At 46.9% G+C, this 23,443-nt stretch overlaps 1 protein-coding gene across 1 annotated transcript in view; it reads left to right on the top strand.

Annotated features, from left to right (window-relative positions):
* Positions 1-23,443, top strand: part of ETF1 (eukaryotic translation termination factor 1) — a 74,548-nt gene that overhangs the window by 9,054 nt on the left and 42,051 nt on the right. The window contains exons 3-5 of the mRNA XM_033926864.1: positions 5,995-6,170; positions 8,726-8,865; positions 15,233-15,371. Of these exons, the coding sequence (XP_033782755.1) occupies positions 5,995-6,170; positions 8,726-8,865; positions 15,233-15,371 (455 nt within the window). The remainder of the gene's footprint in view (positions 1-5,994; positions 6,171-8,725; positions 8,866-15,232; positions 15,372-23,443) is intronic.

Raw genomic sequence — 23,443 nt, 5'->3', positions numbered from 1 at the left:
TGTGGATAAGTGTAAAGTGATGCATGAATACAGGATGTCCGGGGCGGTACTTGGAGAGACCTCCCAGGAAAGGGACTTGGGAGTTCTGATCGACAAGTCGATGAAGCCGTCCACACAATGTGCGGCGGCAGCAAAAAGGGCAAACAGAATGCTAGGAATGATAAAGAAGGGGATCACGAACAGATCAGAAAAGGTTATCATGCTGCTGTACCGGGCCATGGTACGCCCTTACCTGGAGTACTGCGTCCAGCACTGGTTGCCGTACATGAAGAAGGACACGGTACTACTCGAAAGTGTCCAGAGAAGAGCGACTAAGATGGTTAAGGGGCTGGAGGAGCTGCCGTACAGCGAAAGATTAGAGAAATTAGGCCTCTTCTCCCTCGAACAGAGGAGATTGAGAGGAGACATGATCGAAACATTCAAGGTACTGAAGGGGATAGACTTAGTAGATAAGGACAGGTTGTTCACCCTCTCCAAGGTAGGGAGAACAAGAGGGCACTCTCTAAAGTTGAAAGGGGATAGATTCCATACAAAAGTAAGGAAGTTCTTCTTCACCCAGAGAGTGGTAAAAAGCTGGAACGCTCTTCCAGAGACTGTTATAGAGGAAAACACCCTCCAAGGATTCAAGACAAAGTTAGACAAGTTTCTGCTGAACAAGAACGTGCGCTGGTAGAGCTAGTCTCAGTTAGGGTGCTGGTCTTAGACTAGAGGGCCTCCGCGTGAGTGGACTGCTGGACATGATGGACCACTGGTCTGACTCAGCAGTGGCAATTCTTATGTTCGCTTGTTAGAAAAGAGCCGCTCTTGTCCAGATTGCTCGATATTCAGGCAATCAAATGGATTCTTTTATTTATTTATTTATTTACCATTTTTCAAAAACATATCAAGTATACACTTGTACAGAAAGGAGAAGCAATAAGGAAAAATAAAATTCCAAAGTAACATTAATCACTATCACAGCAAAATTATTCATAGTCTCCTCCTCAAGTCCTCTATTCATGGATCCAAGATGTAAAGCAGTGAGCCAAAAAGAATCATTGAAATATAAAGAAGAAGAAAAACAGGGATATAGTCAGCTGAAGGAAGTGATCAAATTAAATTAAACAATGAGCATTCATGTTGTCATTGTCCCAGCTTTCAGGTGTGCAGCTGACAGAAATGTTGTCAGCTGTATAGGGTCAAAGAAGACATATTTTTGCTTTTGATATAATATCACACATTTACATGGGTGTCTTAAAAAGAAGGAAGCTCCAAGAGCAATAACTCCCGGCTTCAAAATCAGAAATTCACGACGACGCTTCTGGGTATCTCGTGCCAGATCTGGAAATATTTGTATTTTAAATCCCAAAAATTCTTTTAGCTTATTTTTGAAGTAAAGTTTCAGCAACCAGTTTTTGTCTGGTGCTAAGGCAACAGTAAGAAGTAAAGTTGCAGGCGTTGCTATTTCCTTATCTGACTGTTCCAACATCAGTGAAACATTTAAATTCTGTTGGACCTCTGGCGATGGTAGTTGTTCTTGGTGTTGTCCTTGGACCCTTCGTGTAGGGAGATAATAAACCTGAGAAAGTGGTGGAAGCAATTCTTCTGATATGTCCAATATTTCTATCATATACCTTTTTATCATATCTCTCAGAGGTATTGTTGCCACTCTAGGAAAATTAATTAACCTGAGAATCAAATGGATTCTAGATACAGACTCGGGTTTTGGTAGATACTCCATATACGTTGCTCCAAGGATTAAAAGCTGATCCTGGACCTCAAGTACGTCAGCGCAGCTCTCAAAAGTACCTCTTTTTCATATGGAGTTGCTTCGGTCAGTCATTGCCTCAGTACAGCCAGGGGAGATCCTGGCAGTTTTGGACCTGATGGAGGCATATCTACACATGCGATTCCTTCATTTTCACATCCTGGAACAGCATTTTCAGTTCACGGCTCTGCCCTTTGGTCTTGCCACACCCCTGCGGACCTTCACCATGGTGATGGTAGTGGTGGTGGCCCACCTCTGCAAAATGGGTTGGCTTGTCTACCCTTACATGGACGGCTGGCTCTCTTTGTATGTTCTACTGCCCTGGATGACAGCTGCCTGCTGTAGAATGGCCTTGTGGCTTCGTCCAGTTGTTGGACTCAATGATGCCTCTTCAGATTGACTTTTGGACCTCGCTGGCAACAGATGCCAGCCTCTTGGGCTGGGGAGTGCATTGCGAGGACCATCCAGTTCAGGTGAGGTGGTCTCAACGCCGTTAGTCCATCAACAGGCTGGAGCTTTGAGCCATCCCACTAGCACTGAAGCAGTTTCGTCCCTGGCTGATGATCAAAGTGATCAGTGTTTTTGGACAGCGCCATGACGGTGGCTTACATCAGCAAGCAAGGAGGCACCAGGAGTGTCATGCTTCTGAAGGAGGCAAAAGCTCTTTTCTGTTGGGTGGAAGCTCATCTTTTGGTCATTTCACAGCCTATGTCACTGGAGTACAAAATGTGCAGGTGGACTTCCTCAGCAGACAAACTCTAGACCCGGGAGAATGTCTCTCTCTCCTCAGGCATTTCAGTCCATTGTCAACTGCTGGGGTAAGCCAGTGTTCAACCTCATGGCAACAGTGAAGAACAAAAAAGTAGTCCGCATATTCAGCCGCATTTGAGCCCAGAAGTAGAGAATGACTTGGTGGCTGTTACCCGTGGTAAGCTGTGGATAACCTGCTGAAATGGGGGGGGGGGGGAAACAGTGTTCACCACGGCTATGGGGACAAGGCCATTCACCACCTGATCGCTGTTGCCACCCAAACATCTCCCTCCTGTTCGCTACCGCTGCCGCCTGATCATTTCCCTTTCTCCCTCCCCGCCCCTTACCTTTGCAGCAGGCAATTTCTAAATTTGCTTACTACAAGCAGCCGGAGCATTGAAATCGCATGTGGCTGCCGTTAAAGGTCATCTCTGACGCAACCAGAAGTTGCATCAGAGACGATTTTTACTGCAGCCACACGCGATTTCAGTATATTAATTGTGTTGATAATTTATAAACAAAGTCCTGCCAGCTGAACATTTCTTTCTCTAGTTCAGCAGCCAGAACTTTGATATATAAGGAAGGAATAAGCTAAATATTACAGTACTGAGGCTTGTATGGATGCTGCAGAGACGGGGTGGTGGTTGCAGGGACAGGACGGTGATGGGATAAATTTTTTCCCCGTGTCATTCTCTACCCAGAAGCGCAGGGATCGATGCCCTGGTACAGCCTTGGCCAGTGGATGAGTTCTGTACATGTTTCCTCCTTGCCCCATGATAGGCAGAGTCCTGAGAAGAGTAGCCAGGTACCTGAAACATGTTGTGCTGGTAGCTCCAGAGAAAACCAAAAAAACTGTGGAGTGACGATGTTCCTAAATGGACTTTATTTGAAAGTGTCAAAGTTGCAAAGGTACACTGAAATCATCCACATAAAATAAATTCATCCACATAAAAATAGATTATCCACATAAAAGCCTTGAAGGACCTAGTTCGCTAAGGATACATGACCCAACACGGTCCGCATTTCGACAAAAAGTCTTCTTCAGGGGTCCTATAAATAATGAGAATACATGTAAGCTATGAATGGTAGTGGTGATGAGATATAAGACTGTGAATGACGACACGGACTGTGTTGGTTCCTGTATCCCTAGTAGACTAGGTCCTTCAAGGCTTTTATGTGGATAACCTATTTTTATGTGGATGAATTTATTTTTATATGGATGAATTTATTTTATTATTTCAGTGTACCTTTGCAACTTTGACACTTTCAAATAAAGTCCATTTAGGAACATCGTCACTCCACAGAGTTTTTTTGGTTTTGTCCTGGTAGCTCCAGACTGGCCCCAGCGCCCGTGGTGTATATTCAGGATGGTCCCCCTCTGAGGCTTCATCTGCTCAAGGGACTTTTCTCTCAGGGTCTGATCAGAGCGCTTAGGCCTACGGTGCATCAGCCCTGTCCTTCTTGGAACCTTAACTCGGAACTGGAGAGGCTTTCATGGCCTCCATTCAAGGCTCCTTCTGGACCAGGCTATCAAGATGGTTTTTCTGGTAGCCATTACTTCTGCTAGACATGTCTGAGTCCTTGTCATGCAGGTATCCTTACTTCCGTATCTCAGATGTGAGAGTCTCATTGCGGACCATCCTTTCTTTCTTGCCAAAGGTGGTTTCAGCATTCCATATCAACCACGAGGTTGAGGCTACACTTCTGGCTTTCTAGCCCTCTGGTTCTAGAAAGGAGGACAAAGTCTTGAAGCCACTTAGTAATATGCTTAAATTCAGTGGGCCGTTACATCTGATTTGAGGTTGTAGCCGGAGAAGAACGCTGCAGCCGCGAAGGAGGGAGGTAAAGGGCAGAAGCGATAAGAGACGTCTTGCAATACCTGGAGGTTATGAATGAACTTTATCTCTTGGGCCATCAATTTGTGTTGATGAATCTGTCAAAGAAGAGAAGGCCAGCTTCCAAGGCTACCATTTCAAGATGGATTAGTTTGGCTATTTTGTCCTCCTACATTGTCTGTGGAAAGCAGATTCCTTGCACTTTTCCAGCGCATTCGACTAGAGGGATTGCTTCTTCTTGGGCCGAATCTAGGACAATCCCGCAAAATGAGATTTGTAGAGTGGCGATTTTGTCGGCTCTTCACATCTTCATCAAATTTTATAGGGTAGACATGGTGGCATGGAAGGACTCCTCATTTGTGTCTCTGTTTTGTGGACAGGCTTATCTCCCTCATTTGGGATTTCGAGCAATGCTTAGGTTCATCCTTTGGTTCTGCATACCATCCCTGTTGCACTTGAAAAAGAGATTAGGTTCTTACCTTGATAACATCTTTTCCAGTATATAGAGATGGTATGCTGAACCCCCCCCCCAAACACACACACCCATTGTTGTCGATGCACCTGCCTGGAGGCTGTGTATCTGAACTTTCTGAAAGTTTGTCATTATTTGAAGAAATTGTATATTGCTTATATATAGTTCAATAGGGATTTTTCCCTGAGTTCCACAGTTCACTTATGGCTTCTTGTTATTAAGAGTTGGTTTTGTTACCTTCTTCTTCTTGACCTGGCTATGGGCATTATGTTCATTTTTATGAGCAGATCAAGTTCCTGGGGGGGTTCTCCTTCACCTCTTCTTACTGTTCTCTTCTGTAGGGCTGTCCTGGCTTTGAAACTAACTGACTGGGGAGATTAGTGAGAAGGAGGAGGTAATGAAAACTGTGATCGGTATCTCTTACAATGGACTCGCAGGAGTGGATGGAAGAACCTTAGTTCAGCATACCTTCCCTATTTACTGGAAAATATATTATCAAGGTAAGAATCTAATCTTTCTTTTTAAATTTCATTTATAATGGTGAGCATGACCAATTAAGTTTCAAGTTTATTTAAGTCTTGATATACCACTTTTATAGTCAAAGCGGTTTCCAATTAATACAAAGTGTTAAAAAGTTTAAAATATAAAAATATAACACAAAGGGAACAAATACATAATTACAATACAGACGCAACACGATACACATGGGCAAATAGGGGAGGATACAATGCTTAAAATAAAAGAAAGGGGAGGAAACAAAACAAAAGGTAAAAAGGAATCTTTAATGTGAGGCCTGTTGTCTGTTCAAGGTCATTTGTGACAGTCTGAACATAACTGGTCAGAGGATTCAGAGCAGCTTCTTAAGTAAAAGAGAAACTTAAAATGACAAACTTCCCTTTTAAAAGCTATTAACTTGCCCATTAAAAACAAAATTGCACTGCTGATTAGTACATATAGTAAATTTAATAGGAATACCTTTTTAATCTACTAATTTTCATGTGATTGTAAATAGACTCACTGGTGCTATTACTTGACTGTGTCAGATATATCAGTTAATGTAGTTTTCATCTATCAGTATTCACATGTAGTAAAATCATAACGTAATGTAAATGTTGACACACAATAGGATTTTATTATGAAAACTTTGGTTGCCAAGACTTTTTTAAAACCCTTTTTTTAACTTCTATTAGGAATGGTACCAGTATGATATCCTTGATCATTCCTCCCAAAGACCAGATTTCACGAGTGGCAAAAATGTTGGCTGATGAGTTTGGAACAGCATCAAACATAAAATCTCGTGTAAACAGACTTTCAGTGCTTGGGGCTATTACATCTGTGCAGCAAAGACTGAAACTCTATAATAAAGGTAAGTAATGCTCTGGAAATGATTGTTCGGAAAGGTAGTCTTTAGTTGTGGATTAGTAGGAATTAAATATAAAGAAACATTCATACAGCACTTTTCTAGTATTGAATATGCCATGTTTTCACTAACTCACTACTTAGAAAAGACTTTGGTCTCCTTCTCTATTTCATTACACATTAAGGCCTGGATTCACAGACAAGTTGTCTTACATTAGGTGCTGGTAGGAGTCTAGATCGTGCCAAATGTAAGTGGTTTTATTTGGTTTGGGGGAGAGTGTTGTGCAGTGGTTAAAGCTACAGCCTCAGCACCCTGAGATTGTGGGTTCAAACCCACACTGCTCCTTGTGACCCTGGGCAAGTCACTTAATCCCCCCATTGCTCCAGGTACATTAGATAGATTGTGAGCCCACCGGGACAGACAGTGAAAAATGCTTGAGTACCTGAATAAATTCATGTAAACCATTCTGTGCTCCCTTGGAAGAATGGTATAGAAAGCTGAATGAATAAATAAGTGGTGTGATAATTGGTCAAACCATTAAACCCAATTAAACCCTTTCAGCCTCTGGGACAGGGCGCCTAGGTCCCTCTCAGCTAGAGGCATATCGTAACACTGAAGCCCAAAGTGGGCATGTTTAGGTGTGGCACTGGGCTTCAGCGTCCACTGGCTGCGATTCTGACAGGATCCTAGGTGCCCGAAACGTAGGCGTGTTAAACTGTGGCCTACATTTCTGGCACCTAGGGTCCCTGCTTATCGCGATTCTGGAAGTGGTGCCTGTCCATGATTGGTATACAGCAGGTGCCACTTTCAAAATCAGCTCCTAACTACTTATTATATTTGTCTTCAAATGTATGCTGCCTTCTCCTATTCTTGTACATTGTCTTTCTTTGTTCTTTACCATAACACTAGAAAGTCAGCTTCTAACTAGATAGGTCAGGCCTAGGCCTAGCCCTTCCCTTTGAATATTCGCTTTACAGAAAGTTAACACTGTCCAACACTCATTTTGGTGTCTCAAATGTTAGACCTGTTTCTGGGTATATTTGACCTGCTGATTCCAAAAATGGCACCAGTTTTCTCCTATCAGCTGTAGTTTTTAGATACAGAACATGTGCCATATATTATTATTCACTCTGCTCACCCATTAAAAAAATCAGGATATTTTAATGTAGTGTTTAATTAATATCTTTTAAGCATGAAAGAAACATATTAAAATGAAAAGTCTACAACATGAAAATCTACTTATTTCACACCAAAAGCACAAGTTTATGATACAAACTTTCCAGTCATTCGACTCACAAGAGTCTCCTTTTGTAAGAATTCCGAGAGTGGGATCTGCCAGGACAATCAGTCTCAGCACCCTGGGATTGTGGGTTCAAACCCGCGCTGTTCCTTGTGACCCTGGGCAAGTCACTTAATCCCCCCATTGCTCCAGGTACATTAGCTAGATTGTGAACCCACCGGGGCAGACAGGGAAAAATGCTTGAGTACCTGAATAAATTCATGTAAACCATTCTGAGCTCCCCTGGGAGAACGGTATAGGAAAATTAAAAAATAAAATAAAATCCGACATAAGATTCCAACAATAGTCTGCCATCATGTTTGCATCCCATCTTCCTTGGTATCTGGCTTCCATGTTTTTATGTCTTGGTGAAATCTTTCACCTTGCTCTTCGCTTAAGTTACCAAGGTTCTTTGAAAAACGATCTAAGTGACTGTGCAGATAATGGACTCGTGTTACAGCCAAGCCTGTTGACATGAAAGAGCATATCCTCTACTAATTGTGTGTAGTTGTCCGCCTTCTTGTTGCCAAGAAAGTTTTTCACAACAAGAACAAATGAAGACCAGGCAGATGATTCGATTTCATTCATTGATGCTATGAAATGTGGTCATTTATAAGTTGGCTGATCTGTGGGCCATCAAAAATTCCTGGCTTCAGTTTTTCCATGGTAAGTCCAGGTAACACATGCGCTATGTATTCAATACAAGAACTGTCTTTTATTCAAAACTTTTACAAATTGTTTCAGGTCTAGCTGTGTATGTAGTGGTGGCAGTATGATTCTATGTTGTGCTTCCAGAGGTTCATTGATTTTTGTCCTCCAACCATCATATATTCCCTTTTTGCTCAATGTTCATGTTTGGCTCTACTATCCCAAAGGTATATCTACTATCCCATAACCGTATCTAAGAAACTAGAGCTGATGCTGTCTATCCAATGCGATTTTCTGAATCAGCATCCCAAATAACCCCAGGAACAGGTCAAAAACCCAAAATAACAAGAAAATTTTTTTTTGTTGGCCTGTTTGATCATCAGGACCAATTACTTCTGCCTAAGGGTGTTCATCATGAGCTTTCTTCACAAGTGTGTCCTTTATAAGATAGTATTGCTCTAGCCAATACATCTGATCTACTGATCTCTTGCCTCATGCATTGTTCCTTCTGTAATGCTGTACAAAGTCTTTTGTTAGCCGCATTGAATCCTTGTTGAAAAATTACGGGATATAAGACCTGTATAGTAAAATGATACAAAACAAATGGGTTTAATTGCAACCTTTTTTTAAACAGTACCCCCAAATGGGCTAGTTGTTTACTGTGGAACAATTGTGACAGAAGAAGGAAAGGAAAAGAAAGTGAACATTGACTTTGAACCCTTTAAACCAATCAATACGTCACTGTATTTATGTGACAACAAATTCCATACTGAGGTAAGAAGCACAGATAACTTTTATATTAAATATTAATGGAATGGCTTTCGGCCTAAACTTGTATGTAATTCCACGTAGGCTTGTATTCTTATTCCACTCACAGCCCCAGTTCTGGACTGATCGCTGAACCACTCCCATGGCCATTTCACTACTTCTTGGTAGTTGTATGCACCAGGGTAAATTTGATTTAAATCATGATTTACTAGTCTTAGACTTAATTAAAACATGGTTTTCTACAGAAAGACTCATCCTGTTATGACAGGTGTTTAATCTGAATCCATGAACCGAGTCGTACAGAAAGCCACACATTGATTTCTGCTCCTCCTACTTAGTAGAGGAATACAGAGTCCCCTATCGTTTTGGTTTTGGGATTTTTTTTCTTCAAGCAAATCGTGCATGAAAAAGGACATAGTACCAGTGTTCTCCCTAGCGTGTTTTAGCCGGGCGCTCCACCCGATTAATTTAGATGAGCGCCCAGCTGCCTTCCTCCAATGACACGCTTCACCTCAAGAGTAAGTAACTTCCCCCTCCCCCCACAACGCAGACTTTCAGGACAAGGAAACCTCCTCGCCTGCCTACTGCTGCTCCCGAACACACGCCCCCCCAGCTCAGATAGAATCTGAAAGAAACACCCACCTACGTCTGTATGCAAATATACATAACCTTAGCCCACCCTCCGCATTACAATGTAATTGGGCAATTTGTTAAAGCCCTGGGCGGGAAATAAATTGCTTTGGCGGGTGGCAGGATTTTGTGCAACTTCTGGTCAAATGCTGGTCTTTTATTGACTGACTTTCTGGAGCAGATGCAGGTGGACGAAGTAGAGCTGTACTCTTGACTACAGGGAAGATTCGTATGTGCCGACACTTGGAGCCCTGATTGAGATTCAAACGAATCCAGATCTATGCAGCCCAGCTCAAATGGGCTATTTTTTTGGGCGGGAGTCGGTGCTGCCCCCAAGTCTCCGCTTCTTCTTTCAGCTGCGGCCGCTCCGGGGATGGGAGGGGCATTCGAGTGCGTGTACTTGCACATGAACGGCGAGCTGGGGCCTCCTGTTTCAAGTGTCAACGAAGAGCTGGTCCATCACCCTCGACTGAGAGAAAATGTGTGGGTGGGGAGATCTAACATTTCTGGTTTGCCACGTTCACGTTGGGTGGGGTGGCAACAGTAGAGGCTTGTCTGTCATTTTTTTAGACAATCGGCTATAATCTAACTAGAGAAACTATCTTTGCTTTTATTTTTGTAATAGGAGGTGTTTTTTTGTCTTTTAGAAATATTTGTTGAAAGTGCATGTCAATAGGATTTTCGAAGGAGTAAAAGGCCAGTGGGTAATGTTTTTCTTGCAGGACCCCCAGCTATGTCTAATGCTAGCTCTGGAAGATATATGTTCCAAAAATAAAAATCCTCTTTTCTGCCTTCATCACCTGGTCATTTAATTTTCTTCATCACATTGGTCCTAGTCTCTGTTTTTGTTTTGTTTCTTTACTTTTCCCTGTTTTCTTTTAGCTCTCTGGCCAGGGTATATTGGGTATTTCTTCTTTCTCGATGGCTGCCATTCATCTTGCTTCTGCATCGCAATCACTCTAGCATTGCTTCTGCAGTGGCATTGCGAGGGTGGGAGGCACCCTTGGCAATGGCACCCCCTGCCCTCTTCTCCCCCAACCCACACCGCATGTGCGCTTTCCTCCCCCCTTCCCTCCCATACCTCTCTGGCTATTTCCTGTCAAGAGGTGCATCTCCAACCTGCTGCCTGTATTGGCCTTGGCTCTCTCTTTGATGTCACTTGCTGATCCCGCGACCAGTGTTGCCAGTTTCGCAGCTTTCCTGCCAAATTTGGCTACTTGTTAAAGCCCTGAAATAAACATGCTGCCTGGAAGCTTTCCCTCTGCTACTGTCCTCACTTAGGAACGAAGCAATAGCAGAGGGAAAAATTCCAGGCCACCAAAGATAGTGTCCTTACTTTACGCTGACGGTAGCCTGAAGAATGCAAGTATATAAGAACATAATTGCCATACTAGGATAGATCAAAGGTCCATCAAGCCTGTTTCCAAAGGTGGCCAACTCAAGTCCCAAACACCTAGCTAGATTCAAAGTATCAAAACAGATTCTATGCTGCTTATCCTAAGAATAACCAATGGATTTCCCCAAGCCATCTCAATAATAGGTCCTCGCCAAGTGGCAGTCACAGCGCGGAAGATGACCTCTCTCGCTGGGTGCGGGAAACAGCGGAGGTAAGGCCCCAGCAGGATGGGGATTGCCATAGAGATACTGAATCTGGACACCGTGGGGGGAGAGACAGAAAAGGACCTTGAGGGGTGGGAAGTTTCAAGTTTTATTTAAAATTTGATAAATCACTTAATCAAACTTCTAAGCGATGAACATAAATAAAAATTTACAAAATTCAAAGGGTATAAATATTAGATATACAATGGACCTACAGGACTTACTGTGCCAAAGGAGAAGGAGGGTCAGAAATATAATATTTGATAGACAAGAAAACAAATGGGAAAAAACATGATGGGTGAATAGAAACCAAAGGAAAGCAGAGAGAACAGTGATTAGGAAAGAAAAGAGATTGGAACACGGAATAAAAGAAATGAAGAGAAGAGCCAAGGGAGAGTGATTCTGCAGAAAGAATGGAAGTCAAGTGAAATGGTGGAGACATATTAAGCAGAGCTAAAGGTCAAAGGCATCTTTGAAAAGAAAGGTTTTTAGGTTGCTTTTAAATCTATCCAGAAAGCAGACTTGAACCAAAAGACAAGGCAGATGCTGGATTAGAGGGGGTAGAGAGGGGAAACACCCTGAACTGAGGAGAGAAAGATGCCAGGCCCTGGGGAGGGGGAAGACAAAGAGACTGAAAGAGACAAAAAGACCTGGAACAAAGGTGGGAAGACTCGAAATGTTAGAAGAAGGGAGAGAGAGAGAGAAAAAAAAAACAACCACTGAAACAAAGGGGGGGGCAGATGTTGGACTTGGGGGTGTAATAGAAGGAAGAGAGAGAGAGAGATTGCAGAGAGATGGAAAGATTCTGGACCAGGGAGGGAGGAAGGAGAGAGAGGGGCAGAGAAAGAACTGGAAGAAAGAACAAATGCTGGATATGGGGGGGGGGAGGTGTTGTAAGCAGAAGAAAGACAGAGAAAGAGGCCTGGACCAAAGAGGAAAGACAGGTGGCAGATGTTGGACTATGGGAGGTGCAGACAGAAGAGACGGGGGGGGGGGGGAGAGAGGCCCTGAGGAAGAACAGAGAGATGCAAGATCATAACAGAGGAGAGAGAGGAAGAAAAGTTGGACTCATGGAGGGACAGAGAGAGATGGTTGGGGAAGGGAATGAGGCCTGGAGAAGAGGAAGCATGCAGGAGGCAGAAAGAAAAAAAAAAAATGTTGTTAGAAGGCAGTGCAACCAGAGACTCATGAAATCACCAGACAACAAAGGTAGGAAAAATGATTTTATTTTCAATTTAGTGACCAAAATGTCAGTTTTGAGAATTTATAATCTGCTGTCTATATTTTGCACTATATTTGTCTATTTTTCTATAGTTGTTATTGAGGTGACATTGCATATTTAAATCATCTACCTTGACATCTTTGAAGAATAAAACAAATATAAATGATAATTAATATTTTCTCTGCATACAGTGTGTTTTGTTTTGTTTTTTAATTTTGTGGTTACCATTATCTATAATAATAATCTATAATAATAAAATGCTAAGCGCGCATGCGCACTAAAAAAAACGTGTTCCCTGAGATGTCCCGAAAATACGAGTGCGCATGCGCGCCTACAACGTCACCACAGCCTGCTCTCCGTCTCCACCTCGCGCCGCTGCAGACCCCACACTCGCAACTCACACATCCACTGCAGCCTAGCAACTCCGACCACAACCTTCCACCCTCAACCGCCTATGCCGGCTCAGGCTGGCGCATTGAGGAGTCGGAATGCAGACCCGGAAGAGCGAAGGAAGCCTCACACTGAGCAACTTCTGCCACGGTCCCGGGTTCCTCTAAGCCTACCCTTCTCGCGGTCTGGCCGGCTACCTTAGTCCTTTGCCGCCGCCGCAACACCCTTCCCTTCCCTACCCGCGGTCGACAAAACTCTTGCCTCCAGCAGCCGACGCAGCACTGTAAACACGCTGCTTCGCGGACTCTACTGCCTTCATTTGCTCTTCCGTTTCTCTGATGACGTCATCAGGGACATGGAAGAGCAAATCGGGGCAGTAGAGGCCGCGAAACAACGTGTTTACAGTGCTGCAGCGGCTGCTGGAGGCAAGAGGTTTGTCGACCGCGGGAAAGGAAGGGGGTGGCGGCGGTGGCAAGGGACTAGGGGAGCTGGCCAGACCGCGAGAAGAGAAAATCGCGTGGGCCACGAAGAGACAAGGAGGAACTGGGAAGAAGGAAGAGGGAAAGGGGCCTGCTTTGGGGTAAGGGTGTGCTTGGAGGCACACAGCTTTGCTTGGGGGGGAGACAGAAGGGGGCCACGGAGAGACAGGGAGGAACTGGAGCTGGAGAGGGAAAGGGGCCTGCTTTGGGGAAGGGCTGTGCTTGGAGGCAGACAGCTTTGCTTTGGGGGGAGACAGAAGGGGGGGCCACGGAGACACAGTCAGGGAGGAACTGGAGGGCCAGAGGGAAAGGGGTCTGCTTTGGGGGAGGGGTGTGCTGGGAGGTAGATAGCTTTGCTTGGGGGGGAAAAAAATGGGGGGCCACGGAGAGACAGTCAGGGAGGAATTGGAGGGGTAGAGGGAAAGGGGTCTGCTTTGGGGGGGAGGGGTGTGCTGGGAGGCAGACAGCTTTGCTTGGGAGGGGAGACAGAAGGGGGACCACGGAGACACTGTCAGGGAGGAATTGGCAGGGTAGAGGGAAAGGGAGCTGCTTCGAGGGGGCAGATCATTTTGCTTAGGGGGGGAAGACAGAAGGGGGGCTACGGAGAGACAGGGAGGAACTGGAGGGGGAGAGGGAAAGGGGGCTGCTTTCTAGCACCCGTTAATGTAACGGGCTTAAATACTAGTGAATTAATAAGATTATATTGTGTGTACATGAAAAATGAATGGAAGAAATTGCATTACAATTAGTACTATTATAATGGGGATGGGGTCAGGGGCGGAGCTTGGGCTGGGATACTTGGTTGGTATTTGTTAGACTTTGGGGGTACTTGGCTTGAAAAAGTTGAGAAACACTGGTCTAGATGACTATAGAGTTCACTCAGTAAGGGCCCCTTTTACAAAGCCACAGTAGCGATTCTCCCACTGTAAATGCACCAAAGTCCATTCAGTTCCTATGGGTTTCAGTGCATTTGCTGTGGCAGAATTGCTATCACAGCTTTGCACAAAGAACCCTAAGGCAGGAACTATTGTCTCTGTGCTATGTCTTAAACAAAAAACAGATTGCCAGGGATGCAAAACATTAACTGATTCAACACGAGTTTGAAGTTGATTGAATATCACTCTCTCAAGTACGGTAGTTTTGAAAGAAATGGAAGGTTTGATACTGGCCAGTAGTTATTCGGAATAAGAGGATCTGCATTACTTTTTTTCAAGGGTGGCTTAAATGCTACTGGAACACTGCTTAAGTGTCAATCTTAAAAAAGGAAGTCATATTGAGCATTGGAAAATAATTAATAATAATTAACTAATAAAAATAATGCACATTTAATTTTCCCCAACACCAAATGACACAATGATAGAATTCATCACTGTTCTGCCCCCACGGGAAACCATTCCATGTCATTCTGCAGTGTCTGTCTCAATCTCAATTCTTCTACACCAGTATTCTTTAATGCAAGGCTTGACTGTCAGTGGTTGTTTGTATTCATCTTCCCTCTCTCCTTAAAGAATGACATTGGGAAGGTTTCCTGCAGTTATACACGGGAACGGTGATGAATTCTATCACCTTGTCATTCTCTGTTCAGAAGCTCAAGACCCTATTTCAGCCCAACACGGAAGATTGCTGGCAGCTTGTTCAGCACCGGTGTGATATTGGTCAGGGGGGTCCCAGTGTATTGACAGCAGTTTCAGTCATCTTGAGGGAGGGGTTGTGGATGGAAGGACAGCAGTGTGTGGATAAGTGCAATGCCATGGGGGGGGGGGGGGAGGCAGCTGTGCATCAATTGTCAGAAGAGAGGGGACTGCTGCGTACCAGTCATTGGGGGAAGTTCAAATATAAACAGACCTCCATTTTGAGACCATTTCTGGCCCAAAAATCTGTTGTTATATTTGAGTATATACAGTAGTAATATTGAATCTGCAATAACTTTAGAAGTTGTAAGTCATGCTATAACAATTTTTATTTGTAAACAGTTATTCATGAGACTTGTAAATCTAAACTTTGAGTCTTGTTTAGATTTTTTTTTTCCTTTATCAATTTTGTCATCCTCCAGGCTCTAACAGCACTCCTATCAGATGATAGCAAGTTTGGCTTCATTGTAATAGATGGTAGCGGTGCACTCTTCGGAACTCTACAAGGAAATACAAGAGAAGTCCTGCACAAATTCACTGTGGATCTCCCAAAGAAGCATGGTAATCTGCAATAGAAAGGAGGAATTACTTGTGAGATTAGTGGTGAAAAGAATACTAAGAAATTAAAAGACTAGTAAACAGTACTATTGCAGTAAGACTGGGAAGGGAGCAACATGAGCCACTTGTCTACCACTGCTATTTGAGCACGAAAGTGGGATAAACTGGTCTTTGGCCCTCTTGGAGGACTGATTGTGCATAAAATGAGGTGTTGGGATAAAATGGAAGTGAAAATGATCATAGTATGAAAGTTTAAATATTTATTACAAGCTTTTAATCATATATGGTGGGGATGAAGTAAAACTGCTATAGTCTTAAGAATATAAGAATTGCCGCTGCTGGTCAGACCAGTGGTCCATCGTGCCCAGCAATCTGCTCACGTGGCGGCCCTTAGGACAAAGATCAGTGCCCTAATTGAGTCTAGCCTTACCTGCGTACTTTCTGGTTCAGCAGGAACTTGTCTAACCTTGTCTTAAATCTCTGGAGGGTGCTTTCCCCTATAACAGCCTCCGGAAGAGTGTTGGGTGAAGAAGAACTTCCTTACATTTGTACGGAATCCATCCCCTTTTAACTTTAGAGAGTGCCCTCTCGTTCTCTCTACCTTGGAGAGGGTGAACAATCTCTCTTTCTCTACTAAGTCAATTCCCTTCAATATCTTGAATGTTTTGATCATGTCCCCTCTCAGTCTCCCCTTTTCAAGGGAGAAGAGGCCCAGTTTCTCTAGCCTATCACTGTACGGCAACTCCTCCAGTCCCTTAATTATTTTTATTGCTCTTCTCTGGGCCTTTTTCATGTATGGCGACCAGTGTTGGACGCAGTATTCCAGGTGGGGGCGCACCATGGCCTAGTATAGCGGCATGATAACTTTCTCCGATCTGTTTGTGATCCCCTTTTTAATCATTCCTAGCATTCTGTTCACCTTTTTTACCGCCACCGTACATTGCTCGGACGGCTTCATTGATTTGTCTACAAGTACTCCCAAGTCTCTTTCCTGGGGGGTCTCTCTGAATACCGCACCGGACATCCTATATTTCTGTGTAAGATTTTTGTTACCAACATGCATCACATTGTCCACGTTGAATCTCATTTGCCATTTCGTGGCCCGTTCTTCGAGCGTGTTTATATCTCGTTGTAGGTCTTTGCAATCCTTCTGTGTCCTCACTACTCCGAATAACTTTGTATCATTCGCAAATTTAATCACCTCGCTCGCCGTACCAATTTCCAGATCATTTATAAATATGTTAAAGAGCACGAGCCTGAGCACCAAACCCTGCGGCGTTCCACTCGTGACGCTTTTCCAGTCCAAGTATTGTCTATTTACCCTCACTTAAGACCTTTATTTTAATAGCCACCTTCCATCCTGCATTTTTTTCAGCAAATTGTTTTTCAAAATTTTAATTTATATTCTCTTAATTGGTTTATTCTCCATTGCGTGCTTTATTACCAAATATACTCAAATATAAACTGGGATTTTTGGGCCCAAAAATGGATGTCCTAGTTTATATTTGGTCCAGCGCCCCCTCCCAGAATTATTGCAGGCAACAGGCTCTGCACCCTGTCTCCCCCCCCCCCCCCACCATGCCCTGTCCTCCTCTGCTGATCTCTGTTGGTCCAGAAGTGCTGGCGGCAGGAGCGAGCTTTCTGCGCTACTGCTCTGCTGCTAACCTGCTCGGTGGTGGCTGCCACGAGATCGGGTTTCTTCAGCCACTGAGCGGCACTGAGCAGAAGCGTGGTTTTGGCACTGGTGCTTGGCGCTGAGTGGCTTCCTGACTGGCTCTCGCATGGACAGCCCTGCCAGAGCCTTCCTCTGCTGCGTCACTGATGATGTGGCAGAGGGAAGCTCTGGTGGGGCAGGCTGCAAGTAGTCTATTCAAAACATTAACCTCTGCCAGCTGGCCTCCACCGCTACTGCTGCTGCTTTAGGAGGCCTGAAGGTATGTCAGGTCTCATGGTGGGGAGGTCAGTCGGGATAGGAAGGAGGGATGGAAAACTGCTGCATGGGGATGGGAGGCTGCTTCACATGGGGGGAGAAAGGAGAGAGGAAGAATTGTTGGTCATGGGGTGGAGGAGATGAAGGGAAAGATGCAACATAGATAGAAAGAGCTGAGGGGGGAGAATTCCTGTATAAGGTGAAGGGGAGGAAGACGTGTTTGGAGGAGAGAGAAAGGTTGGACATAGGGTGGAGGGCAAGGAGAGATGGTGCATGGAGAGAGAGATAAAGATGCATATGATAATGGAGGGGAGGAAGGGAGGGATGCGGCAAGGAGGGGACTAGAGAGGTTTGACCCAGGAGGTGGAAGGGAATGTACAGAGATGGAAGATGGATGGTGAGCATGGAGAAGGGGGGAAAAAAAAAAAAAAATCTAATGGACAGGAGACCCTGGTGAGTGAGTTAACAGAAGACAAACAGAAACCAGAGCCTGGGACCAACATGATTTGAATAATAAAATGACCAGACAACAAAAGATGGAAAAAAAATTTATTTTCTATTTTGTGATTACGATATGTCAGATTTTAAATGTGTATCTTGCCAGAGCTGGTGTTTTGTCAGTGAGTGTGAGCTAGGACCTAGTTGTTTGTTTTATTTACACCATAGTGCCGGTGTGGGATTGGAGAAGGCAAAAGGGGTGGGGTGAGTGAAAAGGCTACAAAATAATCCTTATCCCAGGACAAGCAGGCATGATATTCTCACATGTGGGTGACGTCATCTACGGAGCCCCAGCGCGGACAGCTTTTCAAGCAAACTTGATTGAAGTTTCAAGCTTGCTATGCTGCACCACGCATGTGCATGCCTTCTCCCTCCACTAGAGGGCGCATCCCCACCTCGTGGTCCTCAGTTCTGTTTCTTCCGCGGAGCCAGAAGCCCTGTTGATTTTGTGCTCCGTACATTTTTGCCTTCTGCCACCGCGGCTGATTGATTTTTCTCGGTCGCTGTGCTTTGTTTGTTGTTTTCTTTCGTTCGCGTGTCTGTATTCGTCGGAAAAAAAAAAAAAAGTTTTGTTTGGCTCCGGGGGCTCCCGGGAGCCGCGGCCGCGGGACCTCGTTCGTTCCCGGCCATTTTTTGTGTTCATGTCCCGTCCCTTGACGGGCTTTAAAAAGTGCACCCGGTGCGATCGGTTGCTTTCTATCACCGATCCCCACCGGTGGTGCCTGGTTTGCCTGGGGGCGGATCACCCCACTGACTCCTGCTCTCGGTGCTCCAAGTTCCACCCTCATGCTCTCCGCCGCCGACGTGCCCGTATGGCGGAGCTCTTTAGTGTCGATTCCGCGGCGGGGAAGGCCTTGACGTCGGCCCCGGCCTTGACCTCGGCCTCGACTCCCTCGACCTCGCTGCGGCTGCCCTCCTCATCGAAACCGGCGTCCTCAACCCCGAAGCCAACTCTGGGTAAGTCCTCGCTTCCTTCCTCTGCTCCAGGGTCTTCGAAGAAGCCATCCTCGGGCTCCTCGACAGGGGCGGGTGGGTTGTCCTCGGCCCCGCCCCGGGCGTCGAAGTCGGGTGCCCCGCGGGAATACTCGTTGCCGAGGTCGCCCTTGAGGGAGCACCCGCCGACTTCGGACATGCCATCTATGATGGCTATCCCCGTTTTCCAGGACATGCTCCGGGCGATGATCGCCTCGGAGCTGTCCTGCGCCCTGGCACACCTGCAGCCGGCTTCGGCCTCGGCAGCCTCGGCCGCGGCGCCGGTACTCCCGAACTCGACCCCGACTTTGCCCTCGACCTCGTTCGTCGACCAGCCTGAGCGGAGTGTGCGGCCTCGGGACAAAGTGCACAGGGTTCGCCGGATTTCCTCTTCTTCTTCCTTGTCGAGGTCCTCCCGGGGTTCCTCGCCCTCGGGTCGGCCTTGGGCGAAGCGTCGATCCCGGAAACCTAAGCGCCCTCGGGGGTCGCCTAGGCGGCGGGGTCGCTCTTCGCCGGCGTGGAAAGCGGAGACTCTGAGAGTCTCGGAGCTCCGCCTGGATAACCCGAGGCTTGTGCGTTCCTCTGCGGGAAGGGGATCGAGGGACTCCTCCCCGAGGAGGATGGAGCTTGCCTCGGTGCCTCGTACCCCGGGGACTTCCCGAGGGGTTCCTCGGGGCATCGGAGGTCGCCGACCCCGACAAAATCCTTTGGTGGGGTTCGGAGTCGGGTACCGGTCGGGAACCCAGGTATTCCCGTGAGGCTTCCCCATCCTTCTTAGAGGGCCGGGCCTCTCGATCTCCTTCCCCTACCTTGAGGCCCTCCTCTTTCTCGAGATTTGTCATTGACATGGGGAAGGCTTTGGACCTTGACCTTTTGTCTGGGTCCCAATATTCAAAGGAGTTTCTGGAGAAGCAAGATTTGCCATATCCTCCACGTGAGTCTCCGCGTCTGCCTTTCAACAAGATCCTACATCAGGCATTTTTGCGGAACATGGACTCCCCTTATACTGTCACGGCGGTTCCCTCGAAGATAGAATCTAAGTACCGCACGGTCCCCTGTAAGGGTTTTGAGAAGGCGCAATTATCCCACCAGTCTTTACTGGTGGAATCGGCTCTGAAAAAATCCCAGCCTTCTCGGGTTTCGGCTACGGTCCCGCCCGGGCGCGAGGGGCGGACCCTAGATAAGTTTGGACGCCACCTCTACCATAATTCGATGATGGCTAACCATGTGCTTAACTATGCTTTCACCTTCTCTTCCTACCTGCGACAGATGGTGAAGGCGATGCCCCGTTATCACGGGGTTATGCCGGATTCGCATAAGGGAGACTTTGGCAAGTTTATGGAATCCCTGTCTCAGCTGCGCTTGTTCCTCTTTCATGCCATCTATGACGCTTTTGAGTTGTCGTCACGGGTCTCCGCCTTCGCGGTGGCAATGCGCCGTCTTGCGTGGCTGCGCACTGTGGATATTGACCTGAATTTGCAGGAGCGCCTGGCCAATTTGCCATGCGTCGGCTCGGAACTGTTTGATGAGTCTCTGGAGGCGGCGACTAAATGCCTGTCTGAGCATGAGCGCTCTCTCGCCTCCTTGGTTCGTCCCAAAGCCAAGTTGGCGACTCCGAAACCGTACGTTCTCCAGGCCTCCTCCCCGGCGTCCGCCTCAGCAGGCCAGGGCACCGCACCAGAAGCCTCAGGCGCAAGGGGTGTCTAAGCCGGCGCCATCTTTTTGACGTGCTGAGCGGATGGGGGCGGGCCCCCTCCGTGCTCTTGCCGACCCCGCTTCCCATCGGGGGCCGGTTAAGGATTTTTCATTCGGCCTGGACTCTGATCACTTCGGACGCTTGGGTACTCCGTGTTGTCTCGGAGGGTTACTCACTAAATTTCATGACTACGCCACCGTCTCTTTCCAACCGTGCACAGCTGCCTCTTCTTCTCTCAGAAGCCAGGGCCTTGTTGAGCCTTCGGGCGGTGGAGCCGGTTCCCCCCGAACAACGGGGACAGGGGTTTTACTCCCGTTATTTTCTGGTCCCGAAAAAGACCAGGGACCTGCGCCCGATTTTGGACCTCCGGAAGCTCAACAAGTTCCTTGTCCGGGAGAAGTTCCGTATGTTATCGCTTCCGGTGCTGTACCCTCTGTTGGACGAAGGGGACTGGATGTGCTCCCTGGACCTGAAGGAAGCTTACACTCATGTTCCGGTGCATCACGCCTTCCGCAAGTTTCTACGGTTCCAGGTGGGGGAGTTGCACCTTCAGTATCGGGTTCTCCCCTTTGGGTTGGCTTCGTCCCCTCGAGTCTTCACGAAGTGCATGGTAGTGGTCGTGACGGCCCTACGATCTCAGGGTCTGCAGGTCTTTCCCTACCTGGACGATTGGCTGATCAAAGCCCCTTCAAAGGAGGGGGTTATCTCAGCGACCCGACAGACTATTATTTTCCTTCAGCATCTGGGGTTCGAGGTGAATTTTCCCAAGTCCCAGTTGTGCCCGGCCCAATCCCTTCAGTTTATCGGGGCCGTGCTGGACACGGTTCGCCTCTGTTCGTTCCTCCCCCCTCCACGGTTGGAGGCCTTGCTCCAACTGAGTCGCCAGGTTTCCCTGCAGCCCTCGGTATCGGCTCAGCGTCTGATGATTCTGCTCGGCCACATGGCGTCGACGGTTCATATCACACCGTTTGCCCGCTTGCACCTGAGGCTGCCCCAGTGGACCTTGGCCTCCCAGTGGCGGCAGGATCGGGACCCGGTCTCTTTTCCGGTGACGGTGACTCCTTCTTTGAGAAACTCGCTCCGTTGGTGGACCAACTCTTCCAATCTTTCCGGGGGTTTGCTCTTTCTCGTCCCTCCACATTGCAAAGTCCTGACCACGGACTCTTCGGAGTATGCATGGGGGGCTCATCTCGACTTCAAGAACAAGTGGGATCCCTACGAGGTCATGCCAAGGATAGGGTCACTAGGACTTGAATGAGCGGGTCAGTAGAGTGACAGTATAATTACAATGAGCGGGTCAGTAGAGTGACAGTATAATTACAATTATACTTAAGAGGTCAGAAGACCTAAGAGGGTGGGTAAATAGTGTGGGCAGACTTGATGGGCTATATGGCCCTTATCTGCTGTCATTTTTCTATGTTTCTATGTCTGCGGACTCAAGGCCTATGGTCGGCAGAGGACCGTCTTTGTCACATCAATGTGCTGGAGCTTCGTGCCATTTTTCTGGCTGCTTGAGCGTTCTGCCACCTGTTGCATGATCAGGTAGTCCTCATGCGGACGGACAATCAGGTGGTGATGTACTATGTGAACAAGCAAGGTGGGACGGGCTCTTGGGCCCTGTGTCAGGAGGCCCTACACCTTTGGAAATGGGCGGTCTCTCAGAACATCTTCCTTCGGGCGGTTTACATTCAGGGAGAGAGAAATTGTCTGGCCGACAAATTCAGTCGTCTTCTCCAACCGCACGAGTGGTCGATCAACTCCCGGGTTCTACACGAGGTCTTCGACCGCTGGGGGACCCCTCAAGTGGATCTGTTTGCCTCGCCGGAGACTCACAAACTGCCCCTCTATTGTTCTCGGATGTACTCCCCGGACCGTCTCGAGGCCGATGCCTTTCTTCTCGATTGGGGAGGGCGGTTCCTGTATGCATTTCCTCCTTTTCCTCTGATCTTGAGAACGTTGGTTCATCTCAAATCGACGAGAGCCACTATGATTCTCATTGCGCCCCGTTGGCCTCGTCAGCATTGGTTCTCTCTGCTCCTTCAACTCAGTGTTCGGGAGCCTCTACTTCTGCCTGTTTTTCCCTCTCTGCTGTCCCAGAGTCGGGGTTCGCTGTTGCATCCCAATCTTCAGTCTCTACATCTCACTGCTTGATTCCTTTCTCCTTGACTTCGGTTCCTGTTTCTCAGTCTGTGAGGGAGGTTTTGGAAGCCTCGCGCAAGGTTTCGACTCGGCTTTGCTATTCCCAGAAGTGGACTAGATTTTCATCTTGGTGTTCCTCGCACCATCTGGATCCGAGCTCGGTCCCGGTGTCTTCGGTTCTGGATTATTTATTGCATTTGTCCCAGTCTGGGCTAAAGACGACTTCCATTCGAGTGCATCTTAGTGCTATTGCGGCTTTCCATCGGCCTCTTAAGGGTAGGTCCCTCTCTCTTCATCCTCTGGTTGCTCGTTTCATGAGGGTGCTTTTGAATGTTCATCCTCCTCTGAAACCTCCTCTTGTGGTTTGGGATCTTAATGTGGTTTTGGCTCAACTGATGAAGCCTCCGTTTGAGCCCATTGCCAAATCTCATCTTAAATTTCTAACTTGGAAGGTGATCTTTCTGATTGCGCTCATGTCTGCTCGTCGAATTAGTGAGCTGCAGGCTTTGGTTGCGGATCCACCTTTTACTGTGTTCCATCATGACAAGGTGGTTCTTCGCACTCATCCTAAGTTTTTGCCTAAAGTTGTGTCTGATTTCCATCTCAATCAGTCCATTGTTCTTCCGGTGTTTTTTCCAAAGCCCCATTCTCATCCTGGTGAGGTTGCGCTTCACACGCTGGACTGTAAGAGGGCGTTGGCTTTTTATCTCCAACGCACTAAGTCTCATCGGAGGGTTCCTCAATTGTTTTTGTCCTTCGACCCTAATCGGTTGGGACATCCTGTTTCCAAGCGCACTTTGTCCAACTGGTTAGCGGCTTGTATTTCTTTTTGTTACGCTC

This window comes from Geotrypetes seraphini, chromosome 18, assembly GCF_902459505.1.
Source record: "Geotrypetes seraphini chromosome 18, aGeoSer1.1, whole genome shotgun sequence".
In the NCBI taxonomy this organism is placed as follows: Eukaryota; Metazoa; Chordata; class Amphibia; order Gymnophiona; family Dermophiidae; genus Geotrypetes; species Geotrypetes seraphini.
Note: the sequence above shows the minus strand (reverse complement) of the source record. Positions and strands in the feature narration are given on the sequence as shown.